At 34.7% G+C, this 23,773-nt stretch overlaps 4 protein-coding genes across 8 annotated transcripts; 2 read left to right on the top strand and 2 right to left on the bottom strand.

Annotated features, from left to right (window-relative positions):
* Window positions 1–1,427: 1,427 nt before the first annotated feature.
* On the bottom strand, window positions 1,428–3,928 carry LOC114373565. The gene is made up of 6 exons (XM_028331048.1): window positions 3,604–3,928; window positions 3,151–3,363; window positions 2,904–3,070; window positions 2,533–2,614; window positions 2,346–2,414; window positions 1,428–1,744 (listed from the first exon to the last, which is right to left on the bottom strand). Exons 1-6 carry the CDS (start codon window positions 3,724–3,726, stop codon window positions 1,574–1,576), a joined length of 825 nt encoding a protein of 274 aa, XP_028186849.1. The 5' UTR covers window positions 3,727–3,928; the 3' UTR covers window positions 1,428–1,573.
* A 135-nt stretch (window positions 3,929–4,063) lies between these two features.
* LOC114373564 (protein RDM16-like) lies at window positions 4,064–9,953 on the top strand. Of its 4 annotated transcripts, none has more exons than XM_028331045.1 (8): window positions 4,064–4,440; window positions 4,603–4,705; window positions 5,370–6,132; window positions 6,606–6,887; window positions 6,967–7,428; window positions 7,523–7,717; window positions 7,828–7,988; window positions 8,791–9,953. In XM_028331045.1, exons 3-8 carry the CDS (start codon window positions 5,431–5,433, stop codon window positions 9,671–9,673), a joined length of 2,685 nt encoding a protein of 894 aa, XP_028186846.1. In that variant the 5' UTR covers window positions 4,064–4,440; window positions 4,603–4,705; window positions 5,370–5,430; the 3' UTR covers window positions 9,674–9,953. The 4 variants fall into 4 exon arrangements, with proteins under 4 accessions (XP_028186846.1, XP_028186844.1, XP_028186845.1 ...); XM_028331043.1 differs by having other exon boundaries at window positions 5,365–6,132; XM_028331044.1 differs by having other exon boundaries at window positions 4,064–4,471; window positions 5,365–6,132.
* A 4,760-nt stretch (window positions 9,954–14,713) lies between these two features.
* LOC114374955 (cell division cycle 20.2, cofactor of APC complex-like) lies at window positions 14,714–16,836 on the bottom strand. Its single transcript, XM_028332685.1, has 4 exons — window positions 16,738–16,836; window positions 16,182–16,454; window positions 15,243–16,094; window positions 14,714–15,155 (listed from the first exon to the last, which is right to left on the bottom strand). The coding sequence occupies exons 1-4, from the start codon at window positions 16,834–16,836 to the stop codon at window positions 15,012–15,014; spliced, it is 1,368 nt and encodes a 455-aa protein (XP_028188486.1). The 3' UTR covers window positions 14,714–15,011.
* A 3,005-nt stretch (window positions 16,837–19,841) lies between these two features.
* Window positions 19,842–23,493, top strand: LOC114376986 (uncharacterized protein At1g51745-like). 2 transcript variants are annotated; one of them, XM_028335337.1, is made up of 4 exons: window positions 19,842–20,297; window positions 20,590–20,783; window positions 21,140–21,421; window positions 22,063–23,493. In XM_028335337.1, exons 1-4 carry the CDS (start codon window positions 20,116–20,118, stop codon window positions 23,283–23,285), a joined length of 1,881 nt encoding a protein of 626 aa, XP_028191138.1. In that variant the 5' UTR covers window positions 19,842–20,115; the 3' UTR covers window positions 23,286–23,493. The 2 variants fall into 2 exon arrangements, with proteins under 2 accessions (XP_028191138.1, XP_028191139.1); XM_028335338.1 differs by having other exon boundaries at window positions 19,843–20,297; window positions 22,066–23,493.
* Window positions 23,494–23,773: the final 280 nt, after the last annotated feature.

Genomic DNA, 23,773 nt, shown 5'->3' with positions numbered 1-23,773 from the left:
TGAAGAACGAAAAAGGGACAGAAGTTCCCGTAGAACGGACAGACACATTTAGAACTTTTGTAAAATAAAATACTAATGTTTCTATAAGTAACATACCACACTAAATACATATTGCCTGTAAAAAAAAAAAAATACAAGTGCTAAATACATACCACACTAATTCGCAAATCACACAAAATCTTAACAAATACTTAATTCCAATGGACCCAATAATAATAATAATAATCTCTATAAATAAATTAGACATATTAATGTAATATTTATAAAAAAATAAATAGATTTTTTCTTATAGATTTGTTATTTAATATTTTATAAAATAAACATTCAAATTTATATTAAATATAATATATAAAAATGATATACACTTATATAATAAGTAACTTTTTTTAGGGGGACGAGTAACTTATATACTTGGAAAAAAATATGAATTAAGTATTTAATAATATTAATGTAAATATTTATACTAATAAATATTGGGCCAAAATTTACAAATTTGTCGGACCTTTAATAGTCCGAGGACCAAGGTAATAGTTCTAAACAACTACAGAAATTGTTATTCTCACCTCTTAAATTGTTATTTTCATCTCAAACTTTTTCAAAACAAAATAAAAACTATAAAGGGACAAGATTACCCCTCTCTCTTCCCTACACCCCTTCCCTTTCTTCTCCTCCCTCACATTTGAATTTTGGTTTTCAATAGTATCATGATTTTTTTTTGTATTTGGCAAAGATAAGAATGGAATCACAATTTTGTTGTAGTATGGAGATTACAAAAAAAAAAAATTGACAAATCGGTGGTAGTATATGGGTAAAAAAAATCAAAACCAAAATACATTTTCATTGTTCAAAGTATACAACAAATACGTATTTTTGTTTCAAATTTTTTTTTTGCACTCCTATACTACAACTAAAATACATTTTTGTTGTATGTTTTATACAAGAGAAACGTATTTCCCTTGAAAGGATATTTTGAAAAAATGAAATTTAAAACACATGGGTTGAGAATAGCAAAATGTAGGATAAAAATAGCAAAGTGCGGGATAAAAATAGCAAAATGCACGATGAAAATAGTAATTCCCAACAATTACATGCTCAACCTTCATCTTATTATAAGAACTTTTTTAGGAAACATGTTTGATTATTTTTATAGTAAGAGTTGAGACTCCCTTCAAATTGTCTCTTACATTAATTTTTTTATTAAAATATCCTTAATTATTTTATAAATCTATAAATATAAATGTTGTAAATTAATGAAAATGGTAAATATTCATTTTAATCCTTGAAAGCATAAGACTGTGACAAATTAATCCCTAAAATATGAAAAATTAAAATCTAGTCCCCAAATATACAAAAAGTGTAACAAATTTATCCTATGGTGAAGTCCCCATGTGTTGCAATTAGCCCCTCCCACCCAAAAAAAAAAAAACTAAAAAGTAGTAGTTTGAAATTTATTTTGAATCTCATATAGAAAGCTTCATTCAACTTTGACATGAGCATCCAAGGAGTTTCTGAGATACAAGCTCCAACGTTGGACAGCTTTGGAGAACAGAAAATGAACAAAATTAATAAAATGTTACTGAAGACCATAAACAAGCAAAGCCCCAACTGCCCCTACTCCAGCCAGGAGTCCAATAATAACTCCAATTGGAGGCAAGCCCCCACCAATAGCTTTTCCAGTGTTAACATCATACCGAGCAAACCTCTTCTTTGGTGCTTGACATTGAGGACACCCGTATGTGTCCGGCTGCACATGATAAAACAAATTGGCAATCACAAAATCAATCAACACGTTAATAAATGATAATTCAACTTCAACAAATACCATCTCAAGAAGATAAAACTTTCCGGAACATGACTTGAAATTTAAACATAGATCATTTTATAATTTTTTGGTTCAAGTTTTTGAAGCACAGATCTTATGGTTATCATCAAATCACTCAGTATAATGGCAAGCACAAAAGAATACAGTAATCAACACAGAATGTCTATCAAGCAGATGATGCCTGAATACTGCAGAGAGCAACACTAAAGAAAAGAGAATAATCAGAATTATAGGAAAAATGATGAATGCTGATACCATTACTACAACAACAACAATAAAATCTTACCCACTAGATGAGGTTGACTACATAGATTACATGACACTGTTGGGTTTGGTTAAAAAGCAAATTATGAGGAATATTATTCACTATGATATCCCTTTTAATAACCACCATGAAAATTGCTGATACCAATATCATAATAAATTAACATATAAGGCATTCCATCTTTTTCAAAAACCATGGGCACCTGAAAGAAAGAACCGAGGAAGAGCTTACAAGTAAACTGTTATATGCTGGACTTACCTGCTCATCAAAAGATTTCTGTAAGGTGTATATGTATCCACAATCAAGGCAAATGTGAGTAGCTCTCGCCTGCATGGAAGTGCACTTAATCAACAATTGATTGTAAAATGGACATAATATCATCTTTAGCCTAGTAAACAAATAATTAGGAGGAAGTACAAGCATGTCAATCCAAAAGGAATCTTGCCTTTTGAGTCTCAGTCAGTTTTCTTCCAAATCGAGGAGGAGCAGGCCGTTTTGTGAGCTTTTTAACGTCTACTTCAGCACCTCTTAATAACAAAAGATGAAGATATGCAAGTTGTTAAGTCATTGCAGCTGTTAGGTAAATACTAGAATGAATGACTGTTAGATATGATCGCATGAACATTAGACAGCCACAATAATTTTCATGGAGTTGCATAATGAACTTATAAAGTATTTCTTCAGTTTTTTTTTATCATATTTTCCCTATTCAAGCTATACACAAATAAGAAGAATAACCTATGTCAGCAGCAACAAATTTACTAGAGAATTGATGCAATTAAGAAGATAGAATGGAACAAAGATGGATAAGAGAACCTGCTGACGACAAAGTAGACAGAGTCTGGCTTTGCTTGAATGGCGGTTTTAGTAAATCCAAGCTTATCCGCAGGCCACAATTCATCCCCAAAGAAACTGCTAGTGTAAAGGACTTGGTCCCCTGCCTTTAACCCTGCTCTTGCTGCATTCCCACCACCATCAACAGCCTATAGAAGATAACAAACATTCCCTCATTCACAAATTGGAATCATTCCATTGAATAGGAAGAAGGGTGCAAGATACTGACAGTGATGACAACACCACCACCAGACTTTTGGCCTAAGGTGAGGCCAAGTGGCTTGTCAACCTCCACCTCAATTGTCTTTGAGGCCCCAGCAGTTCTTGCTTTGATCTCAAGTCTCCTTCCAGCAATGGAGGAACCATTCTTGTTCTCAACTAGGAAGGATTCTGAAACACCCCTTTTGGCTTCATGAAGTGAGAGGCCTTGTAAAGATGTCTTCTGCGGATACAAGAGCAAAATCAACTCTATTTTTTAATATGTAGTAATAAACAAGAAATTATTACATGGTTATGACCAGACGTGTTCATGATCCTGACTAATCTTCACAGAACATATATTCAAGATCTTCAATTTAAGATTAAGAATTAATAACACTAAATAACGTGCCACATGAATTTGGTTGAACCAGGACTATATAGTAATTTCTTGGGATATGCAAAAAGTAGTAAGTAGTAGAACCTGGCATTGAGGAGAAGTTAGTGTCTTGGAATGAGAGAGTTGAGAGTTTTTTAAGGAGGGGCTACTTCTGGTAGTGAAGGTGGCAGAGAATGAAGAGGAGGAACCAGCAACCACCGCTGACATGTTTCCGGTGAGGCGTGTGGATGAGAATTGACCACCGAACAAAACACACTTTCCTTCTGAATAATAAGAGGAAAAAGTTTCTCCTTTTCTTTTTAGTATTTTTTTTATGGTGTTTAGAGAAAATTCTTTTATTTTGAAAATATAGATAATATTTGACTGGTGGTGGAGATGAAGACACCAAACAACCCTCACTGTATGGCTTTCAAGGACGGTAAACTGCTGATGCAACTCCCCATTTAACACCCTGTGACTGTGCATTCAAGGCCTCTTGTCTTTGTTCTTACTTTCTATGGATTAATGCATCTTATCCTACTATCCACACAAAGTCACAAACACACATACACTTTTTTCATGAATTATAAAAATATCCTTATAATTGTACATAGGTGTTTGTTGATTAATACATATTATTTTTAGTTCTTTTAGTCTCTACGAGTTTACGAGATAAAGACTGAAAAATATTAAAAATAATATTTAGTATCTAGAGATGAAGTTTGTATATTAAAAGTAGGCCCTTTTAGTAAATAGCTGAAAAACAGACCCTTTTTGGCAACTAGTTAAAGTGCAAGAACTTTGAAGTAAAACCTAGATCTGTTGGTTGTTCCTTGCGAGGTACCTACCGAAGTTATAGTAGAGGAAAGAAGAGAAAGGAAGCGGGAAAAAGCATAGCACACCAAATTGATGCTCTGCTCTTATGTTCGGACCCGTGAATCTGTAATCACTTTCTCTCAGCTTCCTGCGTTAGGTTTTCTTCACCTTTTTCTATTGAAGAAAAAAAAAACTAGTTTTTGTGATTTTGAAGAAATTATTAAAATTTGATCTTGATGTAGCTGATTTTTTTTATTGGACGATTTTGCATTTCTTTGTTATTTTTAGACAAGCAGGACAAATGAAGTGATGAAGAGGCAATGTATATGGTTAATTTGTATGGGACTGCTTTTCTGCTGAAGATAGACCTTGACAAGGAAATACTATCTCGGTATTTTACTACCCCGTGTATTTGGAATAATCTAGATTCTTCTGACTGTTTTGATTTTTGAAACTATCTTAGACTCTTAGTCACCGTGGCATTGGTGCATGGTATCTCCTTGAAATGATATATGGGTTTGTATTTAGTAGTGTTTCTGAACCTAGTTACACTTGTGTGATAAAAATTTGAGGAACATGCATTGATAAATACATAAACCATAAGTATAAGTATGTAGGACAATTTCACATGGGGATCTGTACTCAAAGGTGCATGTATTATGAATATGAAAACAATTATTAACAAAAGAGTAGTTAAGGTTCCCATCTTTGGTTAATTCATGTGGTTTAGTATAGATCTTCTGGTGTTGTAGTGTACATTTTAATTCTTCTAACTTCTTTAGTGTAATTGAAAGAAAAAAAAATCTGATTATTATCAGGAGTTTCATCAAAGTATTGACAAGAGAATTCACAAAAAATAATCAGATAAGTACATCATTAAGAACTTTTATTTCTAGGAGAATACTGTTTATTTGCTTCTTAATTATTATAATTTGATTTACTTCCAATTTTAAAATAACTTATTTTAGCTTTGAAGAGGAACTTTGAGCTGTAAAAAATGTCTGGTGTGTATGGTATTTAAATTTAATTCATATTTAATATTTTTCAAAGTTAAGAGCTAAGGTGAAGTGATCCCCAAATTACAATAGAAGACAGGAAGCTCTCGCAAACCCGAAAATGGACGACAGAGTCAAATCTGAAAAGAGAAGCAGAGATCGACACTTGGAACGTGATGACAAATACCATCAAGATTCTGATGATATCCGCCATCATCGATCAGACAGGAATCACAAGTGTGACCACAAATCAAGGGACAGGGATAGGGATAGGGCTTATGACAGAGAAGGAATCAAGGATAGGAATAGGGCTTATGACAGAGAAGGAAGCAGGGATAGGGATAGGGCTTATGACAGAGAAGGAAGCAAGGATAGGGATAGGGCTTATGACAGAGAAGGAAGCAAGGATAGGGATAGGGCTTATGACAGAGAAGGAAGCAAGGATAGGGATAGGGATTACGAAAGAGAGGGTAGCAAAGTTAGGTTGAAGGGGAAGCATGATGAGGGGAGGGAAGATTTGGTGGAGCCACGACTCTCCTCACATTCTCATAAGCGGAAAGAGAGGGAGCACAGTGAGGACAGGGACTACGAGGATAAGAAAATTAGGATTTCCGAGGAGAGGAAGGAAGGGAGAAGGGAACGGAGGAAATTTGGGGATAAAGTCAAGAAGGAGGAAGAAGAAGAAGAAGAAGAAGAAGAAGAAGAAGAAGAAGAAGATGGTAATGATAATATTAGAGGCATTCATGAGGCCAAGGTCAAGGAGGAAGTCACTGATGGTGCCCATGGCTCAGCTTCTTCCAATGGCACTGTGTTTATCCAAAACGTGAGTTTCTTTCTTTCTTTTAATATTCTGCTTTAACATTTTGACAATGCCCAGCATTTGTTTTCTATTTCTTGGTTATAATTGAATTGTAATATGTTTACTTCCATAGTGTTCCTAATACATGAGTGCTGGTTTAGAATATCATGTCAAATTGTAGGGTTGCTTACATTCAGTTACTACTAACTGAGGTAGAATGTGATTGCTATTTACTTGAGTAACTATGAGATAATCCTTCTAGTCCATCTATTAATATGTAATTTGATTGATTCTCTTAACCTTATTGATAAGTCAGTTTGCAAGAGAGATGGTTTGTTTTCTTATGCATCTATTATTGCAATTTTTGTTTCTGTTCAGCTTGATTACATGTTCACCTATCTCAGTTCTTTGTTTCCTAATTCCTTCTCTTCTATTATTCCTCTTGGAACACTTGAAGAGGGACATCATTCATTGGCGTTTTATCCTTGTTCTTTCAGGGTGCCCTGGGATCACCTGCTGTGGCCCCCATGAGTGTGCCTGAAACATCTTTGGCTCCTCCTCCTTCTGTTCCTATCAAGGTATCTTCGAATTCTACCACAAATGAAAATAAGGGCATTAGTATTACCAGGTCTCATGAGGTTACTGGAAAATCTAGTACAGATGGGTCATCTTCAACTGCTAGAAAAACTGGGAGCCTCTCTATTGATGCCCTAGCTAAGGCTAAGAAAGCTTTACAAATGCAGAAAGAGTTGTCAGAAAAGCTAAAGAAAATTCCTCAGGTAATTTGGGAATTTTATTGTAACTGTACATGTTACTCTGAATGCATTAATCACTGCACTTTTGGTTTTGGTGGTGCAGTTGAATAAGAGTTCTACCCAAAATTCACAAGGAAGCTCTAACTTGGGCTCAATGAATGAATCTGCAGTACCCTCTTCTGCTGCTGGAGTGGCATCAAAAAGTTCCACGTCAGCTTCTTTGGTCCATGCTGCAAATATGTCAATTTTCCCCTCAACTGCTTTTGCTGCTTCTGCTAATACTCCAGTAATTGGCACTAGTGCTGCTGGTATTCCAAATGCAACTCTGCCCAACTGGGAAGCTGTCAGGCGTGCTCAGGAGCTTGCTGCCAGGATGGGATTTCGTCAAGATCCACAATTTGCTCCTCTGATAAACATGTTTCCTGGTCAGATGGTAACAGATGTTACTCTCCTGCAGAAACCCATGAAGGCCCCTGTTCTTCGTCTTGATGCTCAGGGACGGGAAATAGATGAGCATGGAAATGTTATTAATGTGACTAAGCCCATCAACCTTAGCACATTAAAGGTGTGCTTCTTTCTTATTTGTCTCTTTTTTTTCATTATTTTTTTCTGTTTGGGATTCCTGTCTTAAGGCTAGAAACTATGTCTTAACATTCCAGGTCAACATTAACAAACAAAAGAAAGAAGCATTTGAAATACTACAACCTGTATTAGATGTCGATCCTGAATCTAATCCTCATTTTGATGCAAGCATGGGTATCAACAAAACAAAGCTCCTGCGGCCCAAGAGGATGAATTTCCAATTTGTTGAGGAAGGAAAATGGTCAAAAGATGCTGAAACAATAAAATTGAAGGTATTTTTATCCATCCATCCCCTTCTCCCACTTTCTAGTGACTTTCTCTTTTACTTAGTTCTTTTCAATTGCCTTGTATGTGCTTTGTAATTATTATTTGACTCATGCAGAGTAAATTTGGAGAAGCTCAAGCAAAAGAGCACAAGGCCAAACTGGCACAGTTGGCAAAGGCAAAGGCTGCTCCTGATATAAATCCTAACTTAATAGAAATAACAGAGAGAGTTGTAATTAAAGAAAAGCCCAAGGACCAAATTCCAGACATTGAGTGGTGGTAAGTTTATTACTACCTGGACTACCGCTCTTTATACAAGTTGTGTTTGTAGAAGTGTATGGATTGTTTTAAGGGTGTTATTTGAATGTCACAAATTTTGTAATTCAGAATTTCAGATTTAGCAAGTATACTATATATGCATGTTTCAGTATTTATGACCTTCTGTTCTTCCTTTCTGTTGTTTGTAATGATAAGTATAATCACCTTAGAAGATATAAAGTGACAAACAACCTGGAATAAAACCAGCTTAAAAAAGACCGCTAGAATGCTAGTTGAATAGTATTAGAGTATACCTACTCTGATGGGTGTAATTTCTTTTCTTAGTGTTATCACTGACAGCTGTTGTAACTAACTGACAGTTAGTTTGTTACACGGTTAGTTCTGTTATGTTAGTTGAGCTCTATATAATCTGAGCATGTAAACTTTCAATACTTGGGTTCAATAATAATATCTTCCTCACTCTTAATCTCTCTCTCTCTCTCTCATGTTCTCTTATGGTATACAGAGCTTAGTTCTGATCTTTGTCGATTTTTTCGCTTCTGCTTCCGCAATGAATTCACCTCCTCCTTCCCCGCCAGAAAGTGTGAAAACCCCATTGATAGTTGGTAAATCATAGTGACAATGAAAGAACAATTTGACGTGATTATCTATTTTGAATCTGGTATTGCCTGTCTTGCGGGAACTTGTATTTTGTTCTTTAATTAGTTGAAAAGTAGAAGCAGAAAATATGATCAAAATAATTGTGTTATACCATGGTTTGTTTGTAAACATATTTATTCACTTAACTATTTGAATTTAACAGGGATGTGCCACTTCTGCATTCTCGAAATTATGGTGACATTGATAATGGAACCATTGGCGAAGATAAACTGAAAATAGAAAAAATCACTTTTTATGTGGAGCATCCTCGTCCAGTTGAGCCACCTGCTGAGGCTGCTCCCCCACCACCTCAACCACTCAAGCTAACTAAGCAAGAGCAGAAGAAACTCCGGACACAAAGACGTATAGCTAAGGAGAAAGAGCGACAGGAGATGATAAGACAGGGTGTCATAGAACCACCAAAACCAAAGGTCAAGATTAGCAATTTAATGAAAGTACTTGGCTCTGAAGCAACTCAAGATCCTACTCGGCTCGAAAAGGAAATACGTACTGCAGCTGCGGAGCGTGAGCAGGCTCACATAGATAGGAACATTGCACGCAAGCTTACTCCTGCTGAGCTGCGGGAGAAGAAGGAGAAGAAGCTGTTCGATGACCCAAATACATTGGAGACACTTGTCTCTCTTTACAGGATAAATGACCTCTCACATCCAAAGGCCAGATTCAGAGTTGACGTTAATGCTCAAGAGAACCGTTTGACTGGATGTGCTGTGATTTGTGATGGTATTAGTGTTGTTGTTGTTGAAGGTGGAAGCAAGTCAATTAAGAGGTATGGGAAACTTATGCTTAGACGTATTAATTGGAGTGAAGTTTCAAAAGAGAAAGAAGAAAATGAAGATTCAGATGATGACAAGCCTGCCAATAAGTGTGTTCTGGTGTGGCAAGGAAGTGTTGCCAAACCCAGCTTCAATAGGTTCAGTGTCCATGATTGCATCACCGAAGCTGCTGCCCGAAAAGTTTTTGCGGATGCTGGCGTTCCTCATTATTGGGACCAAGCCGTGAACTACAAAGAAGATGAAGCTATTTAACTTGTCTTCTAGTGTTTTTGTTCTTCTTTATTGGCCTGCCTTGACTAGAGTCTTGTGGTGCGTGAGCAGATTTACAATTTGCATCAATCAGTGTTTTAAACAAAATAATAAACACGATAGCTGCCAAGTGTTCTCATGTTTCCTATGATCAATGATATCTACAATCATTATGAATTTGGTAGAACATTTAGTGGTGTAAATTAAACTGTCATATCGATTTGCATAGCATCCAATCAAAGATGCTAATGATTGTATGCGATACACATTTTAGGCCTTCGGATTTTGACTACCATGTTTCCGACCCTGTAAACTCTGATTTTAGTACGCTAATATTTTATTGACACCCCTTTTGGCGTATCCCTATTCCCTAATAAAGGTGTAAAAATGGTGCTAAATTAGTATTCCACGCATGCAGTTGTAAGAGAAAAGATTTTTTTATGTGTAAATGAGAACACGAATAATATGACAGACATGGGATTTCTAGAGTAGAAATTATCTCACTTGTAGGTTTCGTATGTTGGCATTTCTAAACTGGAAATATATTCTGCTGTTGAGGAAATAGTGAAATATTGTGAAGTAAAATTTTCGTTCCAAAATAGACATTTTATGTAAAAAAAAAAAAAGGCTACTTTTTAGTTGTTAGGTTCAAATCCTTTTATTGTCGTTATACCAAAATCCCAAAATGTTGTCACATAAAGATATTATTTTGGTCAAAGACCGACATCGTTATTCGTTGCCTTGCCACCATCTGCATTCAGTTACGAAAAGTTTTGCAAGTTCTACTTTGACTGTGCTCCCTAATGCTTCTATTCTGAAGCCAAGACGGGTAATTTAGGGTCATAATATTCATTTCAGGTATAAGACCTGCTGAAGTTTTTCTTTGTTATTGGATACGAGTTGAAGTTTTCTATTTTAATATCATATATGGATGGATATCCTGTTTCATTTTATTTGATAAGGTACGTCAGTCAAATTATGACGACGTGATCATGGAGTATTAGAGTACATATATTATAGAGTATTTCTAACGTGTTGTCGCCCAAGTGGTTTCCTGGTTAGGAGTACCCTTTCCAACAATAAATACCCAGTTTTGAAACCACCGAGCAGGAGGATAGTATTTCTAGAACTAAACTGAAATTTGAATATCTATACATAACTCCAAAGAAAATAATGTTTAGATGAGATATTCAAAAAATTCTTGAATACAGAATAAGGACAAATCCTCGACGAATCCAATCCTAAGAAATAAAACATACTTCATGAGAATATCATGTTTGTCCAGGAAAATCATTATCCATGATAGAATATTGAATCAATAATTAAATTTATGGAACCTACAACCATGACTATAAATAACTCTCTTTGGCATCATAGTTTCAACTTTTGCTTTCGCTTTGCTGGACATGATGCTGTTTTCGTTTTTATTTAATTAAAATGGTACTGTATGAGATTGCAAAAGAGAAGGATGTGATTGGTTTTTGTGTCATACATTTTTACAGTTCATGAGCATTATTTTCTTTTTAAAATGTATATAATGTGAAAACTTCAATTTATATCTTTTGTGAGAAGCCTTTAAATAAGAAGAAAAAATGAAAAATAAAGCCTATGTGAGAAAACAGAAAAGGTGAATTATAAATCAATACGTACTAGTACATCCAAACTCTTTGCCTCCTATCCTCGAGTGCTTTTTTTTAATTGCCTCGAGTGCTAATAAGAGAAAAAACAAAAAAGAGAGACGTGCCAGAGTAAATATTATCTCTCTGGCACTGAGCAATCATTATGCGTAGGTTGCTTAAGTAAGAATTAGCTTGTGAAATTATCTTCATTTCTACAAATAAATAAAAAATCTCGCAAACAAATTGAAACGAGGGAGAATTTTGTCACATCCTATCAGCTACTGAAATTGCCTCCAAATACTTCTGTTCTTTATTTCATAAAATTAATTTAACGTTGGTCTTTTATATAAATAATTATGTATTGCGAATTGTGACTTAAGGTTAAGTCTAATTAAAAGTTATCTCGTAAAGTTTGGATAATTTAGACTTTAACGTATCTAAAAGGATATATGTCTTTAATGTGTAAAAATAATGAGATTATTTCATTTTTATGATGAACTAAGATAGAAATACCCAAAACATAATCTTAAGATTATATGTTAAATAGGTCTTGGTTCCTAGATTATACCTACCATTATCATTCTCATTTTTTTTAATATTTCATCATCAAAGAGAGGCAAACAAAGAGAAAGTTAAAGGACTTTCTCAAGAGAGTACATATTAATCTAAAATGTCAAATTACAAGAATTCTTTGAGGTCAAATTACAAGAATTCTTTGAAGAATTATTGGTCATCATGAAATTTAGGTATGCTTTTGCTTCAATTTCTTAATTATTAACATGATTGATTTTTTTAATAAACAAATATTTGCTAACTTTACCCTAGAGCTTGCAATCCCTACTAGGTTTGCATCCCCAAATAGTATAGATCCCTAACCACCAACCAAGAAATCCATTCCTAAAGATGAAGAAAATACAAATGACCATGGGGGATGAACCAAACTCATGGGAGGGAAATCGAGAGAATCTATGGTTAGGCAAACCTATTTTATTCTTATTCAAATTATGCTGCAATGAAAATAGGAGCAGAATTCTACTATCAAAAATCATTGAGAGAAAAAGCAAAACAGGCTATTTTGGGCTTATGATGATTTTCATCTAAATGACTATTTTAGTTTAAACAAGTAGTACCAGAGTCGATCATGTTTAATCATCTAAATACTTGATCAAATAGATGGTGGAATGGTAGTTAGTGGAGGTTGGAAATTTATGAGGCATGGAGATGGTAGAAGTTAATTGACGAGATAATGGAAGAACATGGAATTTGATGGGTTCGGTAGCAATAGTCAACTAGCTATTTTTTATAGGATCCCTATAAATACTTAGTGCATAGCAACAAAACAAAAGTACCTTCAATGAAATTCAAATCAATTTTATCTTATTCTTGCATTTTTATCTTGCTAAATTTATCGTTTTATTGCCTTTAAGTTTTTTTTGCCTTTTTAACATTTCTTCTCTTTTACGTATATCAAACATTTTCTTTAATAGTTTGGGAATCCATAGTTGAGAAACAAATTTTTCCTCTCAACGCAATCACTTGATTCTTATTTTGGAATCATGCTGAGCCTTTTAATCGATTCAATCAACTGATTTTCACGCAACAAAATTGACACATCTAGTAGAACTAAAGTAGGTGAGTTAGTTGCCAAGTTTGAAGCAGAAGCTGATTCTATTTGGCCTATGCATTTGTGCTCTAGTAAAAATACAAGAGAGATGGAACCAACACAAAAGAAGACATGCAGCAGAAAAACGACTGAAACACATACCTTTGGGCATATTTGTGTCTATGACGCCAACTAGACCGTCAACGACAACAAGAATCATAGCAAACTCCACTTGTTGTTTCTACTACCAATGTAAAGGAGGTGGGGGATGAGGTACCTACTGTGATGACAATGTCATTCATTAAGCAACAAATTGATGATATCATAGGTTATGTTTGGGTAAACTTTTCTAGAAGTATTTCTAAAAGAAAAAATAAGAAGAAAACAAAGAAAAAAATTATCCATAAACTAAAATGAATTCTCTATTAATTAATTTGTAGATGTCCTCTTGTTTTCTTTTTTCTCTTCTTATTTTTCTCTTAGAAGTACTTTAGAAAAATACATCCAAATAGGTCCTCTCCAAGCAACTTGTGGATATTGTCAAACATATGGTGCAAAATGAAGGCCATCATGTGGAGGAACTAGATAACAGAGCTTCTAGATCAATAGAGTGTTTGAAAACATCCTCAACACAAGGAGGGAAATGCTATTGGCATTACCTGCTTTTGTTAATGACACTACCCAGGTGGGTGTATTTTGTCCATATTCCAAAATTGCCCCCTCAAAAATTGCACAATGAAAAGGTTGCACATGGGTAGTTACACAATAAAAGCCCGTTTTGTTAGGTCACCCCCCCATTTTCACAACAGATCTCATTGTGTAATTACACATGTGCTACAAAAATGTGTTTTCACGGTATAATTTTTTTATGCACTATGTTTCTATTGTATACCTGCACAACAAAAATATGCTTTCATTGTATACCTGCACAATGGAAACATGTTTCCATTTTGCAAGTTGTTTTGCAAGAAAAAAATAACAATAAAATCATGTTTTCATTGTTATTTTTGTTTGTTAAGGACCTCATTAAAAGACTTGCAACACACTATGCATGGTGTACAACAATTAGCAAAGTTTATAATCGACGTTAATTGAATACACATAACGGTACTTAATACAAGAAGAGTTAACAAAAACAATTAATTTTCAATAATGTCTACTACATATTGAGTTGAATTCTTGTATGTGTCACATGTCATGAACAAGCTTCACGTGTGCAGTATCTACTATGTGTCACATGTCATGAGTAGTATGTATTTCATTATGGTGTAATAGAAAATAGGGGATAACCATGATGTCATCACACCCAAGAAAACGAAGAAGATTTGTACCAAATAAGTTCACGCTGATATCACTGAGGTTTTATTGTAGTTTAATATAGAGATGAAAATGACGATGCAAGTAAAAGTACCAAAATTTCTAATGAATTTGTGTGAACACAACATATATTTTATAGAATATATTATCCCCATGCTAAGGAGCCTTTTGCTTAATTGGATCCAAATGCCGAAATATTAATTGGGTCCAAATGCCGAAGTATTATTAGTTGGAACCAACTTATGCTTGCTTACTAATTAAAACTGCCTCCTTACTTGCTCTCACTTGGTCAAGTTAGGACCAAATGCCAAAGCAGCTCAAATTTAATTATCTTTCATGAAATACTTTTCTTTCTCACCCACCTTAGTTCAGAAATTACATTTACGGGGTCCCCCCTTGAGTTTCCTTTGTTTTATCTTGATAATTTTCAAAATGCATCTTCTTATCTGATCATTTCCATTCTAACTGAGAGTATCAAAACTAAAAAAAAAATGGTGGCACAACTGAAACAGCAAGAAGAACGATATACGTGGTTCGTCACTTGTGTCTGTGACTACGTCCACGGGAAAAGTGTTGCTTTTTCCACTGATTGTATGTTACAATTATGTACATGGAAATCCCATAAATTTCACCTCTCCTACACATTGCACAGTTTATTGCCTCTCTGTTTTGTGATTGAATATATTGGATACAACAAACCATTCCAGATGCCAATTACTTGTTTAAATGTATTGTGGATGTATGTAGTAGATTGCTATCAATCCGTCAAGTGGTAGCCGTGGCAACAAATACATGCACTTCCTTATCGAATACGATTCACATTTGAAAATGGCTCAGCTCTGGCTTTCGGTGCAGCCTTAGATGCTGCTTCTGGTGCTCCAAACACATTCCAGAACCTCAATGTTTCATCTGCCGCTGCTGATGCTACTGTGCAACCATCTGGACTCTGAAGGAAGTTGACATTACACTAATCAGGAAAAGCCTCATAATAAGACAATCAAATCAATCAGGTTTGTGCTCGAGAAAAAATTACCTGGGCCATGAAAAGAACTCTTGAAGTATGGCCATTGAGCTCAGCCATCTTCACCATTGAGGGGTATTTCCAAAGTGTTAACTGATTCTGGGTAAAACCATGAGAGCTGAGTAACTCCCTCTCGTTCTTGTTCCACAGCAGGGAACATACCTGAGACCCAGTGTCAATTGAGTTCAAGCATGCACCTGTGTGGGTATTCCAAAACTTGATGCAACGGTCACCACTACCTCCACCGGAAGCCAACAAATTCCCTTGGAAGGGGCACCAAGCAAGGGCTTTTACAGCAGATGTGTGATCTTCAAGTCTGTGAAGCCACTGAGTTGCCGAATTAGAAGATGCTGTAGCTCTATCCCAGATGTAAAGTAGATTATCATTCCCTCCACTGGCTAATTGTGAACCTGAAGCTGACCACTTGAGCCCGCAAACCTCTTGCTCATGCCCGCTGTAGGTTTCAACAACATGCGATCTAATTCTTACATCGTTGTTGACAATTCTACCGTCCATCCCTCCACTTGTGAGTATGTGGTTGTTCCATGCCAAAGACCCAACTCGCTGCCTGTGCCCACCTCTCAAAGTTCTCAACTGTCTATTTGAACTTGTATCCCATAGTTGCACTTCTGAGTTGTTCAAACCAACCGCAATATGCCGTCCATCAGGAGCCCAGCTAACCGATGTTACAGGGCCATCTTCATCATCAACTGTAACTAGTTCTGAAGTAGAACCATTTCTTGCATCCCACAAGTACACTGTGCTTCCAAGTGCTATTGCAAGAACATTCGCGCTTCCCCAGTCCAGCAAATTCAGATAATAGTCATCCACAAGATCCGGAGCATCCAAAGTCTTCTCCGAACTCTGATCATGACCAACAAAAATAATCACTTAAATTGAAAATCAGATCCTTGCTAACAAACTAAGGAATAAGATTGATGGAATGTGCACCTGGGGGATAAACCGTTTGGGCTTGGCTGGTTTATTATCGTGGGTATGAGTGGACATCTCGTGAGGGATTAAGTCAACTGGCGCAGGTGGCTTGTTCTTGAAAGCAAGAATTCGGGTCCGGTTCATGTTTAAGGATTCTGCAAGCTGCTTCCTGTAAGCTTCTCTAGAGGGGGAACACACATCTGGGTTTTCCTTACCTTTATTCCCCTCAGTAAGCATATAGTGAGCATAATCAAAGTCCATTGCTGACCTATTTGGTATGAATCTGTCCAACTGTACAGTCATAAGAAAAAAATTACGAATCAAAAACTTGTTTACGAATTCAAAAAGAGGAAATAAAGATTCATCATGTGTAATTTCGAATCCCATCATTCAGATCCCACTTCCGTATAATTGGAATCTTCAGTTCTTATTTACTATCGAACAATTAACGCCAAATGATTGTCATTAAAACCATAATTTAAATTGTAAACCCTTTGGAACTCTTTCTTTGAATAATCATGAAATCGTGAAAGTTGTACACAAATTACAATCAGGGAGAAAAATATTTTCTTACATTTTCTTTGGAACTCTTTCTTTGAATAAATTGCTCTTGAAGAGGGTACCGTGATCGTGTTTTGAGGGTTCCGGAAGAACTCAAAGATCCTGCATCCATAGTTAGGGGAAGAAAGAAAAAACCAAAAATAGAGAAGAACAGAAAGCAATATAGAAAATGGTACAAACGAAAGAAGAAGAAAAAATTAAAGCACAAAGCAAAACCCTGAAATAACAGATTATTAGACAAAATGAAATCAACCGAATCGAAGTGGTTTTAACAAAAATCAATCAAGATTATTATTAGAGAGCCTTTGATGAATGTTCGAATGCCGTGAAAATGGAGAGAGAGGGAGAGAGACAGATTTGAATGGTGAATGGGAAAATGTTGAATTGTATATATACTAGAGATGGTGACAGAGGAAATGAGAATTAGGGTTTTGTAATGTTCTCGAGATTAATTGTAAGGGCGGCAACGGCTATTTTGATTTGTTTTTGGAAATAGCCGTTATATCGCGTATTGACCAAATTGTCCTTTTTACTCGCATCGCCATTGCCAAACAGCCCATGAGCCCAACACCCAACAGGATCTTTTTGCGGACCTCCCTCAGTAATTAGTAGGTTAGAATTAATAAATCATAATAATCTTTTTTTAAGTTAAATCATAATAATCTTTGAAATTGTCAATACTGAAATTTTTTAAGGAATTTTTTCTCACTTTTTGAGTCAAATAGTTCTCAAAATAAAATATAATTGTATATCATGCGTGTTTATACAGTAAAATAAATTGAAAAAAATAATGATGTAAAATAAAATAAATTATAATTTTAAAATTCTATGAAGAATATATTATTAGAAAAATCTGATGAAATGTAAGAATATGAGATAAAAACACACCTGTAATGAAAAAATTGTCTATGAATACCTATGAATTGTTAAATAAAGTGGAAGAGTATTAACGATTACTAATAACATTCGGGAGAATATTTCACATCATGTTTTAACATGAAAAATTATAACTTGATATTTAATGTTTTATTATAAGTGAAATTTAAGTGATTTTCATTTATGTCATGGACAAAAATATATAGGTTAAGAACATAAAATATGACTTTATTGGAAAAAAATGTTAAAGTTTGTGTATTTAATATTTGTTAACTCATACACAAAATACATATATCTAGTTATTAAAATAGGTAATCAGGACAAGTGAGCCAAATAATGAAAAATGGTTTAGGTCAAACCATATTAACTATCATATGGGTCATTGATTTGTTGGTGTGTTAAACCAATTTTTTTTCTTTTGTTGAACCATAATATCTTTCAACCAAAAGTCAATGATTAAATCTCTTTCTGAAATTCATCTTTTAAGTTTGATGTTTTCAAATAGTTATTTCTTCATATGCATGAGCCAAAAGTTGAACCCATAATCACATGCTTAATTAAGAGATAATATTATTTATTAATTATGTCACACCATGTTGGTAGAACGAATTGATTTTATTTTTTCATTTTTACAATCATTTATATGATTTTTGTATAAAAAAATCAAGCCAAATAGGGTTGATAGCTTACATTTCACTAGCCTAATGTAACTTGCACAATTACTTAATGTACCTCATCTTTTGTTTGGTGCACCCCCCAAAAATTGTAAAGTTCCCACTTTACCCTTTTTCATCTCACTCATTGTCTTTTTTTCTCCATCTTACTCTTCACCGTGACTAGCACCATTGTCGAACATAACCTATCTTATGAGAGCATCAACATTGGACTCAGTAGAAGCCCAAAAGGAAGCAAACATGTCTTAGCACACATGGTAAGAACATGTGACCTAGGGTAGTTCTCGACAATGTTGTTGGCTTCCCGTAGAATGGTGAAGGTTTGACCATTGACTTAAGTCCGCGAAGCTTGGAGAGGTAGTGGTTGAGGTTGGAAATGATGCTAAAACAACCAATGATGTTTACTACGGATTGCTAAATCCGCAATTTGTTTGTTACATAATTTTTAAATAGTCACATGATATTAATTTTTCATCTTCTATGTATAATTATACGATCTAAATTTAATTTTTTCACTCCCATATAAGATAAATTTCTCTAATATGATATGACCCCTTATCTCTCTCTCTACACTATATATACAAAGTCTAGAAGTAAAATATCACATAAAATTAAATCATAGAATTGACGTGCTAGTGTAAGGCTTCATTGCATTCACTTGTGAGGAAAAAATCTATTTAATTGAACAACCTGTGTTCGATTCTTATCCTATATAAAATTTTCTTAGGTTAATGACAATCATGCACAATAAATAAAAATAATGTTTGATCTAGTAGATTATAGAATATTCAAAGACAAAAAAATATTAAAGAAAACTAACTAAAAATAATACAAACATGACATCTGTTTATCAAAAGGGAAAAGCCAAAAATAATAAGTGTATTTGGAACAAAGTATAAGTTCTATATTATAGTGGGGATAGATTTTAAATTTTAAAACACCAAACACAAACTATAAATTTATAGTTTAATTCAAAATTAACATTATATTTAATTAAAACCAAATCAAATTACATTTATTTATTTATTTAAACAATTTTTTATCTAAAAATCTGAATGCCTCTTGATCTTATAGAGTTAACGATACTCAGAGTCTCACATGGATGGGTGCTATATGATTATCCCCATCGGAAATTTTCTAGGAGAGGAAGTGGAGAGTCATAATAATAAAAAAAAAAAGTGGAGTGTAAAATTGGAACATACGTATACACACGTGTTTGGCTATTGAAATATGATGCAAATAGTTATTCCAACCTCACCTCACGGATATAATAAAACTTAAACTTATGCCTAATGTGTTATATTGAAACTCTTTTCCAATTTCAATTGTACATCAAGCATAAAAAATGTCTTATAATTGTATTTTCTTTAAATTTTTTTGTAGATGTTCGTTTTAAGAGTTAAAGTTATTTTTTTATTATAAATATTCTACTAATTTAGATTTCACTTGAAAACAAGGTGCCACATTTAAATGAGTTAATTAATTAAAGTCACGCGTTACGTGTGCACATACATTCAAGTATTCAACAAAAGAGTGCACGAGCACGATCCACATATGCATGTGGCTTAACCTGTTGAAAAAGAAATGCTTCTAGAAGATTCAGACTTGAATTAAGCAAAGTCAAAATTGAAAACCCTAAAAATGAAATTTCCCAAATCTGAATGGAATCCTGTGCCCTAACCCACATCATCGCAATTATCGTCGTCCGTTCATCGTCTTTCTTCGCCGGCGGTTGAGGCACCGCATCCATCCATTAATCTCGAGAGAGCGAGAGAAAAAATAGAGAAAAGCTGGGGAAGCGAAAGAGAGCAAAAGCGAAAGCGAAAGGGAGAGTGAGGGAGATGGAGAGTTCGGGGTTAGGTCCTGTTGATTGCGACGTTGGATCGATTGTTTGGGTTCGAAGAAGGAACGGTTCGTGGTGGCCGGGTCAAATACTTGGCCCCGATCACCTTTCTGCTTCTCATCTCACCTCTCCTCGTTCAGGAACTCCCGTTAAACTTCTCGGAAGGGAAGATGCCAGCGTGTAATTGCCTTTATTTTTTCCTTTTATTATTTATTATTCTTATTCAATAATTCATATCACGCTTTATCGATTGATTATAGACAGTGCTGTTTAGTTTAGTTTAGCCACCGATAATTAAGTTAAAGTTTATGTGATTGTGACTGTGAACATATACTTGTTGAATGGTTTCAACTGTATGCGAGTCAGAAAAGTTATGGAGACTTGTTCTTGTGACATCCAGTGTGCTGATGCATCAATTGTCATTAGTATTTATTTGATTTTTCCTCCTGTGGGTTGGTATTATTTTTAACAGAGATTGGTACAATTTGGAGAAATCCAAGCGCGTGAAGGCATTCCGATGTGGTGAATTTGATGGATGTATTGAAAGGGCGGAGTCTGCCCAGGGTATGCCGTTAAAGAAAAGAGAGAAATATGCACGCAGAGAAGATGCCATTCTTCATGCTCTTGAACTCGAGAAGCAAATGTTAAAGAAGCAAGAAAAAATAGGTTTTGCTTCTGACTAGACCAATTTTAGATCATATAATATACTGTTAAGAAAGGCATAGTCATGTATCCCGAGTGACATTAAGAAATGACAAAGAAAAAACAAAATCATATGCAACATCTTGGTAAAGAGGTTTGGGCCCAATATTGCCTTTTGAGATGTCCGTTCCCATACTCTGATGATCCAAATGTTTATTAGAAACTAATAGTTGATGATAGTGCTCTGACTCTAACAAGTGATGGTTCTTTGCATAGGAAGTACAATTCAGGCTAATGGTAAAATTATTATTTAGATGGAAGAAAAAGTAGATGTTGGATAGAGCAAAAAATATTTATTGTGGGTAATTTTTTGTTTTCAGGACTGGAGCAACTTGGTGTAGCACACCAAGTAAAGAGGAGCAAATTTGTTTATCTGCCAGAAGAATCTAGTGATTCTCTGGATTACAAGGAGACTCCTGTCAATGTTGCAATGTCCCAATTTGGAGGGGAGTATGCTTACTGCAGTTCTTTAGCTGAAGAGAGTGAGTCTGCTTTTATGGATGTTGTTGAATCTGATTCTCTTGAAACTGGTTCCGCTAATGCTGATTCAGATTCCTCTGAAATGGAACTTGACAAAGATGACGAGATGACTACACTTTCAGGTTTAGTTTCTACCATGTATATCTTTTGCATAATTATAATCTATGGTCACAACTTGAAAATGCTAAAAAAATGGCATTTGATTGTTGGTTCTAGTGGTCTATTTATTTTTCCAAGTATCTGTTTATTTGAGGTAATTTACTTCCCATACACTTCATTATTTTTCTTGTGCTGAAAGTAGGATTAGTTTTCCTTGTTACATTATTGCACGGATGGTGAATAATATCTTTGAGATTTGGTTTTTAACTGAGCCCAATGGCATGCAATCCATGTTGTTGTTGCTGTTGTATTGAAACAAATTCTGTGTGTCAAAGTTTCAATGCTTCTTCTACATTCTTGCATCTTTCCTTCTCCGTTTCCTTAAAAATAACTTTGGATAGTAACTATATCCCTGCAAATGCCTTACAAGCTATGTACAATATGATGATTCTGCTGCCCTCACTTGTCCCTATTTCTTCTGATGAAATCAACAAATGGTTTTGCTGCTTATATTTATTATAAAGGTTTTAAAACTTCCTAACATTCCCAGATTGGCCAATGTACAGTGAATATTGCTGTATTGAACTTGTTCTTTGAGTTTGTGTTAGACTGTTGGTTTTAGTTCTATTTCAAATAATCCTTTTTTACTCTTCTGATGTAATAGCAGAAATTGGTCGTGATACTGAAGAACAAGAAAGCACTAGCAGTGAGGAACTTGATGAGTTGGCAATTTCTGGTGACATGCCTCACCTCTATCCTCGTCAGCATATATCATGTAGTGAAGCTGTATCCAAATGGAAGTTAAAAGGAAAAAGGAATAATCGTAATCTTGTAAAAAGGTCTGTTGGTGCTGCTGATGGGAAAGGTGTTGTTTTATATGAAGCAGATCTTGAAGGATTAAGAAGCCGTTTAAATCACAAGAGATTGGTGCCTAGTATGCATTATTATGGGAATGGTATTAGTGATGTTTTTGATGACACCGATCAAATGTTTGGTTTTGAAGATGAATATTCTCCAACTTCCAAAGCACTAGCAAAAGGTCAAAACAAAATTGATCATGGTGTTGATTGGGATGAATGGGCTTGGGAGGATCAGACTGCTTTGAAAGGATATTGGGAAAGTAAAGGGTTTGCTCCATTATATAGTGATAGATATCATTTTGATGGAAGGATCAGGTCGATGCTTGTAGATGTAGACTTGAAGGTTCAAGCAAGCTATCGTAAAGCGCCTGTCCCCATTGTTTCTATCACAAGTAAGTTAGATGGGAAGTCAATAATAGGGCACCCAATCCAAATTGAATCCCTTAAGGATGGTTCATCGGATAAACTTTTTTCTGCAATTGATGACTTTAGTAACGATGGGACTGGCTTTGAGGGAAGTAGTGTACTTCCACCAGCTTGGAGGACTGCAAGGAGAACAGCAAATTTTCGTGTTCCTCGTCCCCTTGTATTGTCATCTAATGGTGCTGATAGTTATGCAGATTTCTGCATTGATCAAGAAAGAAATATTGAATATAAGAAATTAAATGGTGGAAGTTCCAATCATATGGCAAGCCTTTCCAGGAAGAGTGGCTTTAACAGTTCTGTGCCTTCAGTAGACAAGAAGTCCTCAAAAAAGATGCCAAAGAAAGTGAGCTTGTCATCTAGTCAGAAAACTAGAACTCTATCCTCATTATCTATTGAAAATAATCATGGTAAAAAGCAATTGCATGATAGAAGTTTTTATCAAACAAATAGGTTGACTAAACCAGAGGTCTCTGGGCTCACCACTGTTGCTTGCATACCAGTCAAATTAGTATTTAGTAGATTACTTGAGAAGATTAATAGGCCACCTTTAAAAGCAGCTAGTAATGCGGCTTTGTCAAATACTGGTGTGGAGAGAAAATAATAGGTTACATGTACATTATTATATATGAGAACAATAATTTTAGTGTTGGCATAACAATTGTTGGGTATCTCTTGTTTCCAACAACAAAAGAGAAATCCTATGAGATTTATTATTAGTTTCTTTGATGATGAATTTGAAGTATAGACCCCAATTCATCCTGTTACTAGATAAATATAAGGTGCATGAAGTGCGTGCTTGAACCATTTTATTTTAAATATTTGTGTTTCTTGACCACATTTTTAAGATTACTTTTGAAAACACCCCCCCCCCCCCCAGTTATGATTTTTATATATTTTTTTACTATTAAGTTACATAAATTCCATAAAAAATCATCCTATAAAAATAATCCATTGAAATTTAATATTTTTTAATATCAGAAGATATTTTATAAATTATAAAAATATTAATTGAATATTACCGTTTGTAGAAAAAATTTGATAATCTTAATTAAATCTGCGACTCGTGCATTGTACAGGATTAATTATATT

Source organism: Glycine soja, chromosome 11 (assembly GCF_004193775.1).
Source record: "Glycine soja cultivar W05 chromosome 11, ASM419377v2, whole genome shotgun sequence".
Lineage (NCBI taxonomy): Eukaryota > Viridiplantae > Streptophyta > Magnoliopsida > Fabales > Fabaceae > Glycine > Glycine soja.
This window is presented reverse-complemented; position numbering and strand designations above follow the sequence as displayed.